Source organism: Onychostruthus taczanowskii, unplaced genomic scaffold (assembly GCF_017590055.1).
Source record: "Onychostruthus taczanowskii isolate IOZ18803 unplaced genomic scaffold, ASM1759005v1 scaffold49, whole genome shotgun sequence".
Lineage (NCBI taxonomy): Eukaryota > Metazoa > Chordata > Aves > Passeriformes > Passeridae > Onychostruthus > Onychostruthus taczanowskii.
Genome location: NW_024502458.1, coordinates 4,524,739 through 4,534,760, shown reverse-complemented (window position 1 = coordinate 4,534,760; position 10,022 = coordinate 4,524,739). Strand labels below are relative to the sequence as shown.

Below are 10,022 nucleotides of genomic sequence, written 5' to 3'. Positions count from 1 at the left end.
AATCTGCAAGTTCCAGGCCTGTTTTTTTTATTTAAGGTCAGTGAGCAGGCTATCAGGGCCTATGAGGGTCCACCCCAGGTTGTTCCTTGTAATTTTCAATGCAATCATTGGAGAGAATTATATTAGAATGATCCAACATAGAAAAGACTGAACTCATTCTTGCTTAAAATACAGCATCCCACCCAGGAAGCACCAATTCACTGGGCCTCCCTGCCAGATGACTCTGAGGAAGTCACTGTTAGTCCCAAATTTTGTGGCACTCAGCTTAAACCCAAAGAGCACCAGGTGCACACAAGCTGAAGGGACAAAGCCCTGCAGAACCTGCTGGTTCAGGAGCAATGCAGGGACTCCACAGCTCAGCTCAGGAGACCTCTAATGGGAACTTGTGGTGGGTTTTTGTTACTCCAATTCAGCCCCAGTGAGCTAAAAGCCCTGTTCTGGCCCAAGGCTGCTGATGGCTCTAAAGAAACACTGACATTCTAAAAGAGCTGGTGTTGAGTAAATCCCCCAAAAAACCTGACCACAATTGGTTGAGCTTCGTGCTTCTTCAGCCTCATGACCACACATGCCTTTTCAGCTGGGACAAGCTGAAATGCTGTTCCCTGTTTGCTCCATGAGTATTTTATGGTTTCATAGGCATTTTAAGATCCTCTCAGTTCTACATGGTAAGCAAACACTCTAAGAAATGGTCAAACACACAATGGCACCTTGGTATGACACTGCTATTTGTGAAGAGCTGTTTTTTCAGACAAAAAAAACCCAAACTCACAGCAGAGTCCGAGAAACTGATTTATTTCCACTTGTCCTTATGAGTTCAAGACAGTATCTTTTCTTTATAAAACAGTATCATGTACTATTTAGAAAATGATTACACCTTTCTTGTCCGAGCAGTTACACCCAGATGTCCTCCTGTCTGTCTTTTAAGGATAGGTAGGTCGCTTGGTTTCTTTATGAGCAATCCTCAGAATGTAGCGTCAGAAAACATGTATAGGTGAGGATAAAGTTACCAGCAAATGGATAAATGTTCCTGGATAATTATACATTAACAGAGGAACTCATCCACCAACTAGTGCTCCATCGGCTCCTCTGCCTTCTCCACGGTTTCTTCAACAGGCGGAACCGGCTTAGAGAGGGAAAAGAAATATTTCAGGAAGGCAGAAGACAACACTTGACAAATCAGCTTTATCCCCATTGGAGCACCACAAGTGGTAAATGTAGCTCGTGTCAGCCAACAGCTCACAAATTACTGCTATCCAAATTAAGCACAAGCAGGACACAGATGGTAATTAGGAGACTATGGAGGCGTCTTGCAAAGGGCGTGAGAAACATATGCAACATACACTTCTGCTGTAAAACAGTGAAAACTCGTACTTGATCAGAGATGAGGAAAGGAGATGACATTGGAACAGCCTGGCATAAATCTAGCATAAATTGATTTAATAAGTATCTGAGTTACCAGTAAAGATTATGCAGTGTGCATATAGTAATTACATATTGTAAAAATTGCGTTCCCAAAACTCTGCTACAGTAGTAGAGTTAAATTTATGTTAAACATAGATCATATCTGACTATTGTCTTTCAACTAAACCTATTTATTCATATCTGAACCACTCACCTTTCTCTGTGGTCTCTCCTCAAGACCTTCTAGGAATGGTGCTACATCATCATCATCATAGATGGTGAACTCCATGTCTTTGCCCACAATTCCAATTGAAACATTCTGTCAAGCAAAGGGTTGGAAGCAGTGAGAAGCATTTTCCTGCAATTAACTTTGGCTTTACAGCTTTCACTTACAAAAGCTATCGTATTTCAAAATCTAAGGCATTCAAGGGTTTCAATTTCTTTCATTTTGTTTTCTATTTAATAATACACACAATTTCTCAAAACCACCTATTTTCATCAAGCATTTTCCTGCAATTAACTTTGGCTTTACAGCTTTCACTTAAAAAAGCTATCGTATTTCAAAATCTTCTAAGCCATTCAAGGGTTTCAATTTCTTTAATTTTGTTTTCTATTTAATAACACACACAACTTCTCAAAACCACCTATTTTCATCATTTTGATTTTCAGTATTTTAAGACTTCTAAAAAACATGGTGAGCTAGGAATAACAAAACATGGAAAAAGGTGGATAAAAGGATATAATTAGAATTTTCTTCTTCAATAGTTCCTCAATTCATTGTCAAAAGTTTGTGCAGCTTTGTGATGCTGGATGCTCTGTAAACTGTTGGTGCATTACCTTCACTCACTGCCCAAGTGAATTACTGACTGTGCTCACAATGCAAAGTTGGGATTCTACAGCTGCAGGCAATGCATCTTAAACGCTGATCAAAGCTTAAGAGAGAGTGAAGCCACCAAGGAAACAATGTCTTATTTAGTGAAAGCATAGTTTTGTGAAGAAACTTTGTGAAGAAATCTGAGAAGAACACAGAACAGCAGATACACTGGTGACATGAAATAAAGATATTATCTACCAGTATTCAGCTTCAAAGCTTCAGTGCCAGCCATACTTCACAAGAATTTTGTCACAGTTACTTCCAAGTAACAATGGCAAAGGAAACCTAGTCCTTACCTTGGTGGTCAGATCCTGTTCAGCAGGAAGAGTCTCTCTCAGGGCTCGCAGTCCATGTTTAACTAGCTCATTTAGATTACCTTAAAATGGAATCAGAAAGACATTGACAAACTACATGGTATTACCTCTAGACACTCATTCCCCTTCTTCCTAATCCTAGCTGACAACTCCAAAATCAGCTTGGGTCAACTTGACTCCCAGACCTCCTCCTTTTTGAGCAGAGCTGGTTATAAAAGTTTTCCTTGAGAAACCAGCCTTCCCTTATATTTGAGGTCAAGTGCATCCATTTTAGACCCCTGCCTTGATTCAAGTTTTTTTCCTCCAAGCAGGTATTCAGTGGTTCCTCATCATCATCCCATACAAAAATAAATTTACCACTCAAAATGCAGCACCTAAATACTTGCCCTGACAAACTCACCCTGCTCTGCTATGGAAACACTTTCCCTGGGTTAAAAAGGGTAGAGGCTTTTAATGTTTTTCACAGCTTTTCTTTCCACTAGATGAAATAAACACCCACACGTTAAGACATGAAAATCTCAGCCACATTCTCTAAAATTTTGTCTTTGTGCAGATTTACAGTTATGCCAAACTTGGCTCACAATATTTATCTTCAGCTCATGCAATGCAAAAGGATGGAGTGGCAGCAGGAGATAAACTGCAGAATTGATGAACAGCAGTGGGTAGAGTTCCATTACTCACAGTCAGTAAACTCAGTCATGTGCCTCTCCAAGTAAGTTCGTGCTGACTGTGAACGAGCACCAATGGACATTGCTTTGCAGTCAAAATAGTTTGCAGAGGGACAAGTCTGGAAGATGTGAGGGCCCATATCCTACAAAGAGAGAAGAAAACCCCCACAGAATGTTAAACAAATATATAAATTCACACCACCTCTGCTGCTAGAGCACGAAATTTTCTAAAAGAATTTCACTTCATGGTACATGACACCTACATGTGTGCACAGAAATGTATTTTATATATATTTTATATTGCTGATCATATTACTGTTCTTATGCAATTCCTTCAACCCTGTTGTTTAAAAAACCACAACAACAATTAAAAAAAAAACCAGAAATTTCTTTTTTTCCACTTTGTTCATCTGCAGCTTTTAAATGGACAGGATGGCTGGCACAAAAAAGTGTTTCTTTCCCTGTTCTAAAAATTGCAATGTGCTTAAGTATGCTCCCTACTTCATGGCTTGCAGCAGGAATTTTACACGCATTCTGTCTTACCTACAAAAAAGTAAAAACTTGCCATAGACTAAACCATGCCATCCAATATTTCAGGCAATACCAAAATTTCCTCCAACCATCCTCATGTCAACAATCTTGAGGACAGAGATTCTCTGTGTGCTGCATTAAGCAAAATGTTGTTGCTAAACAAGTGAGAGAGAGGCCAGCGGTGATTTCCACATCCATTTTCTTACTGGAAGTATTTAAAATAATAATTTGCAAGCATCCAAAATCAATTGCAAAATATTTACATAAACAAATCTCATCTTTGCACCTTAAAATACTCAGTAAGCATAGGTAGGATTAGCTATTAATTAACACTTCTGAGTTGTTTTAGAGTAAGATACAGAAAATTCTTTCCTTCTGCAGAGAATTTTGACGAGTCTGCCTCTTCCATCTTTCCCTCTCAACATCAATTTGTTGCATTAAGTTTCCCTGAGCACATTTTCCTGCAGATCAGTGGCAGCCAGAGCAGCTTACTCACATCATAGCCTGCGATGAGCAGTCCTACTCCATAGGGCCTCCTGCCGTAGCGCTGAGTTGGAATCTGGGTTTCTTAAGAAAGCTAAGGAAACAATCTCAAAATTATATGATAATCACCCAAAAATTTTCCTAAACGAAGCAGAGATGGACCAAAATGCATCCTTATGGGATGTTCTCTGAAAGTATACACAAGCAATGTGAACAAAGAAGAATTGTCCAAAGAACTTTTTCAACTTTTAAGCTGTGATAGATGAAAGTCGTTTTATGAAGTGTATAAAAAAAGGATACTGCTTCCAATTAGTGACACTAGGCGAGAAACTGGAAGAGGTCTATCAAACACAAATCTAGAATCCAAACACTCTTGACGCATGAAATTGCTAGGGAGCAAAAATATACAAAAAAAAAAATCAAAATTCAAATCAGATCAAAGACACAATGAGGTTTTGTCTCAAGGCTTGTCTGTTAAGGTAAGCATTTTTGTTTCAACTCTCTTCATGAGAAAAAGGGTCAACGGTGATGAATTCATTTATTTCCATGATTTCATTTCTACATGACCTATCATTGTTATTGAGAAAGTTGACCCCAGGTTTGATAAAGTATAAACAGGGTATTTCAGCCATACAAATGCAAAGAAAGTAGAAGTTCACGCAGGCAACAGACGGGTCCTCTGGAGAAATGGCAAGGTTAAATGGTAACATTGCTTTGTGACACTGCAGCAATTAAACTTACTTCATAAATACTTCCCACCCCTTCTGATCAAAGTTGCTAAAAGCAAGCCCCCCAGAAGCCTACATAAACAGCACTGTATGTCTTTAATAACTTTCTCAAATGTGTGTACACAGAAGCAGCTGCCAGAGGAAAAGAAGTGATGGAGTTTCTCAGACTGCTTGGAAACCCTATTACACTGAGGAAACCAGACAGGACTGTTTTACTTGTAACAAAACCAAAGAGCAAAATTTTAGGCCAAACAAATGAGATTTCTGCCAACTAGTTAAAAACTTGCCAGAATTTCATGCTGAGGTCTTTGGCATAATATAACATTAAGCAGCAACTAAAGACTAATCCTTAGCAAAGCAGAAAATGTCATTTGCAATAGTCTGAATGAACTTTCCCTCATTATTGCAGCACTGTGTATGTCAACAAGCAGGATACTCACCACAAGAGTCTTGCATCGGCAGTAAGTCCAGCAATTGAGATACCAATATGGTTGTCAACGTACAGGATTTTTTTCTGATGAGCTGCCAGCTCAGACTGTGCTCTCTATGCATAAAAGGAGAAAGCTATGTAGCAAACCGAACAGTCTGCCAAGCACTGTGGAGAAATCTGCTAACATTTATAGCAAGAACTGAATATGTTCATGAAACAATAAAAAAAAATTAAATTTATAACTTGCAACAGAAGACAAGAAAAACCTTATTCCATTTCAGTTCTCTCAGAACAAAAGAAAGAACAGAACTCACTCCAGTCTTAGAAAAAGAAAGGAATATATTTACTGCTTAATAACAAATGGAAAGAAAACAAAAAAAAGAGGAACACATCTGTTAAAGGAAAAAAAAAATCTTCTATTCATTTCCTTCACCATTTTGTGAAGATCTGCCTTGCATAGGTACTGGAAGTATTTCAGTCCTCAAGCAAAGGGAACCTGCAATTGCATTTACATTTCACGTCTGAGTACAGACTGCGCAAAACTAATTTGCCAAACCAAAACTTTTCTACGAACATTACTGTCCCCACTGAGAGCAGAGTTCAGAAGTTACCTTGAGAGCCACCAGGACAGCGTGTGTTTTCGACTTCAGCCCCACAGTAGCTGAGCCTTGTTTCACCGCTTCCATGGCATATTCTATCTGATGAATTCGGCCCTGCAAAACAACGTGGAAGGTCGTCAGTCACTCTCTAGTTAATCCTCTGAATCAGTTTCCAATGGGGTTGCATTTTCAGACCTTTGACTCCCCACCCTAATGGGGACACCCACTCCAAGAGAGGTTAAATCAGCACGTGATTCAAAGACAGACAGAACTTCCAGCTGAAGCTGGATGCTTTAATCGGCTTTGCTGAAGAAATGAGTCTTATGCAATCATTGTCTCACCAGCCAGTCCCCAATAACTTCTGAACAAGTTATTGGCCAACTGCAGCCAAGTCTGAAACAGGACTAGAGGTCTCAAAGAAAATGAAGTCTGTACGAGCTCTGCAGAGGTGGCCAGGAGCTTTAATATCCATGTAGCAGAGGCACTGAGGGTTTTCCCATTTTCAGCACTCCAGCCCGTGTCAGACAGCCAACACAGGCACTCCTGTCCTGCAAGCATGGACACCATGGAGCTGCATCCCATCAGCTGGGAGGGAGTGGAACACAGTAGCTGTTATGGTGAATGTGCAAGGGATGATCTACAGGATACCACCTTCCCATAGATTGTTGGGGATTTCTGGCATAAGGTTTTTTATTTAAGTCTGTTAGAGAGACCCTAATGTCAAATTTCATCCCCTGTTGTAACTGGAATTTCAATAACACAGGATATTTCCTGCCCAAGAGCAGGACTGAATTGCTGTGACTTGTCCAGCATGAATTTTTCAGCTGTCAGGAACAATATGCAAGCCTGTAAAAATGCGAAACCACTTCAAGTTTTTAAATCTCCTATTTCCTTTTCTTTACTAACATATTTGAAAACATCTCCCAAAAAAAGTATGATTTGCTGCTGTATTAACAGTGCCAAAAACTATTATGGCATCACATCACTGCCTCACCTGCAAGAATGGATGGAGTATCAATTGCAGCACAGTAGCAATTTTAAATGTATTTTTTTTCAGAAAAAAACTAATACTATTAACATTTTCAAGGCAATTTAAGCAAAACATAGAAATCTGCGCTGTTGATATTTGGCAGTACCTGCTAAAAGTCTCAAGAGAATGTTATCGTTTTTAAAGTAACTTTTAAAGTAACAGATAAGCCAAAAAAATTTAAAGTTTGTGATACAGAACCTGCCAGGGAAACACAATCAGTAAGAAGGATTAAAACAACTCAAAGACACCTACACCTTCAAAGGCACCTACACCTATCATGGTATTGACTGAAAAAAAAGGGGAAATATTCAAGGTTGTCTTCATGGAGAATGGAAAGGATAGAACACTCTCTGTTGCATGGTATCTCACATAAAACAGTACTACATGATGAAGAATTTCAGCAGCAATATAAACCCACAAACTAACGATACACTAGCTTTATACTACTAAAATTTGCTACTTGCATTTTAAATAAATCTCTACTTTTGCTGAATATATAAACGAGTCTTTTTCCAAGGCTCCAGTTTTCTCTAAGTATCCTGTCTTAAAATAGCCACAGTGAGAGAAGAGGCAGTATTAAATACCTCAGCTGACAGTGTCTTTTAAAATTCCAGAATATTTACTTTCAACACAAGCTGTGTACGTTTCAGAACACACCGTGTATGTTTTCAGTAACAATATACAGTGTGAAACTGATTCAGAAGTAGTAACATTTCAAATTCAAATGCAAATCTCACTTGAACCTCCCAATTATAAAGAGTTTCTTTCCCATATTATCTAGTGGACAGAAGAGAAGTTAGGCAATGGCCAGCAATGGCCTAACTTTGGGGAGACTGAAATAGTTTCATCCTTTTTGTACCTTACTTACCAACTTACTGCAGCTCTGTGAAAGGACCATAGAGTCATGGAATGGTTTGGGCTGGAAGGGACCTTTACAAGATCATCTATTCCAACCACCCACAGATGACAGCATCTCTTTTGTACCTCACAGGTACACTTAGAAAGCAACTGCCTTAAGCACCTGGAGGGGACAAGGTGGAGGTAAGCAGCACTCAGGTTCACACAGCAGCAGACAGGGGTGTACTGAGGGCTCTCTGGACACCTACAGCCTACAAAGGGAGAAGGGAGAAGCCTGCAGGAAGCTTCAGGCACCTGAGCACAACCTTTGTGACTGTAATACCACTGCTGTGAGGTGGAGAAAATCCAAAAAGCAAGTTAAAACCCCAGTGACAAGTGTATAAAGGTTTTACCTGCGGGCTCCAAACCGTGACATCATTGTCATACTGGTTGCGAAACTGGAATGAACAAAATAAAACTCATTAGTATCCCTAATAAGCTAACACAGTGCTCCTGGAGAAAACCCTGCTTGTTTCCACAGAATCCCAGCACTACAGAATCCTAGAATCAGTAAGGTTGGAAAGACTTCTGATACCTCAAGTCCAATGTGTGACTGAACACCGCTCTGTTAACTAGACCATGGCACTGAGTGCCACATCCAGCCTCCCTAAACACCTCCAGGGATGGTGACTCCACCACCTCCCTGGGCAGCCCATTCCAATAACCACCCTTTCTGTGAACAGGTTCTTACTTTGTTAAATTCCTTTTGTCAAACTGTTAGGTGGAAGGGATCTCTAGAAATCATCCAGTCCAAGCCCCCTGCCAAGGCAGGGTCACAGTGACACAGGAACACATTCAGGTGGGACTGAATGTCTCCAGAGCGGGAGGCTCCGTGATTCTCCCTGGGCAGTGCTCTGCCACCCTCAGGGTAAAAAAGTTTTCCCTTATGTTGTGGTGGAACTTCTTTTGTTTCAGTTTATGGCCATTGCTCCTCATCCTGTGCCAGGGCACCACTGGAAAGTGTCTGGCACCGTGCTCTTAGCCTGCCTTTGAGATATTTGCATGCATTAATGAATCCCCTCTCAGCCTCTCTCCCAGACTGAACAGGCCCAGCTCCCGCAGTCTCCTCCCTACAGAGATGCTCCAGACCCCTGCGGAGATATCTACATGCATCCTCCCAGGGCCTCGGAACTCTTTGTCCCAGCACCGAAGCAGGGCCCGCTCCCCGCTCCCATTCGTTTTCACGCCGGCAGCCAGGCCCAGTCCCGCCCGCGGCCCCGCGTGGCCCGGGAACTGCTTACTCACGGGCCCGCTCCCCGCCGCCCGCTCTCCCGGCTCTCCCGTGCCGGCTGGGCAGGCCGGGCAGGCGGCGGGGGTCCCCTGTCCCGGGCCGAGTGCCCTGTCCCGCCCCGGCGCCCCTCACCATCGTCCTGCTTCCCGGCGGCGGCGGCGGCGGCTCCGGGCGGCGCGGGGCAGCGAGCGCTCCGGGATGGGAGCGGGCAGGCGGCGCCAGTCGCGCCCCGAGTCATCGATGGGCCGCGCCTGCGCTCTCCCTCTGAGGGGCAGGCGGCTCGCGAAACGCCGGTTTAAATTACCTAATTTGTTTTGTTATTTTTAGGCTTTCTGATGAATAAAGAAGTTTATTTGGTTCGGAAACGACTTCCTTTCCTCGCCGTTTTTGCGTGGGAACAGGAAGTATAAACACTTTATTAGGCGAGCTGAAGAGCTTCCAGGCCTCCCGGAGCTGGCAGTGAACGTTCCCGCAGCCTCGGCCCCAGCGCCGCTCCCCAAAAACTTCCTACGGCAACAAGGGACTCCCCAAAGCTCCGTTCAGCCCGCCCACGGGCCCAGAGCCACACGCAGACATTTCCTCTCCTTTCGGCAAAACCCCGCTAGTTTTGATAGAGGGCTGAGCCACGCCAAGGCTCCCCATTGTTCTCCATTTGTACGGCGAGGAATGCCGGCAGCCAGGATTTTAGCGATAAAAAGGCGGGATTGTAAAACTTCGTGGGGAATATTGGTAATAGCTGCGTAAATGAAGAACTTTTGGAAGCTGTATGAACTGCTGTAGGTTTATTAAATCACAACTGAAGTATTTTTCCGAGTAATCTGTCCCTCTTTATTAGA

At 42.2% G+C, this 10,022-nt stretch overlaps 1 protein-coding gene across 1 annotated transcript; it reads right to left on the bottom strand.

Moving 5' to 3' along the window:
- Positions 1-776: 776 nt before the first annotated feature.
- PSMA1 (proteasome 20S subunit alpha 1) lies at positions 777-9,667 on the bottom strand. Its single transcript, XM_041415122.1, has 10 exons — positions 9,319-9,667; positions 8,309-8,353; positions 6,041-6,142; positions 5,440-5,543; positions 4,572-4,660; positions 4,285-4,355; positions 3,271-3,400; positions 2,572-2,651; positions 1,616-1,720; positions 777-1,123 (listed from the first exon to the last, which is right to left on the bottom strand). The coding sequence occupies exons 1-10, from the start codon at positions 9,319-9,321 to the stop codon at positions 1,067-1,069; spliced, it is 786 nt and encodes a 261-aa protein (XP_041271056.1). The 5' UTR covers positions 9,322-9,667; the 3' UTR covers positions 777-1,066.
- Between the last annotated feature and the right edge of the window lie 355 nt (positions 9,668-10,022).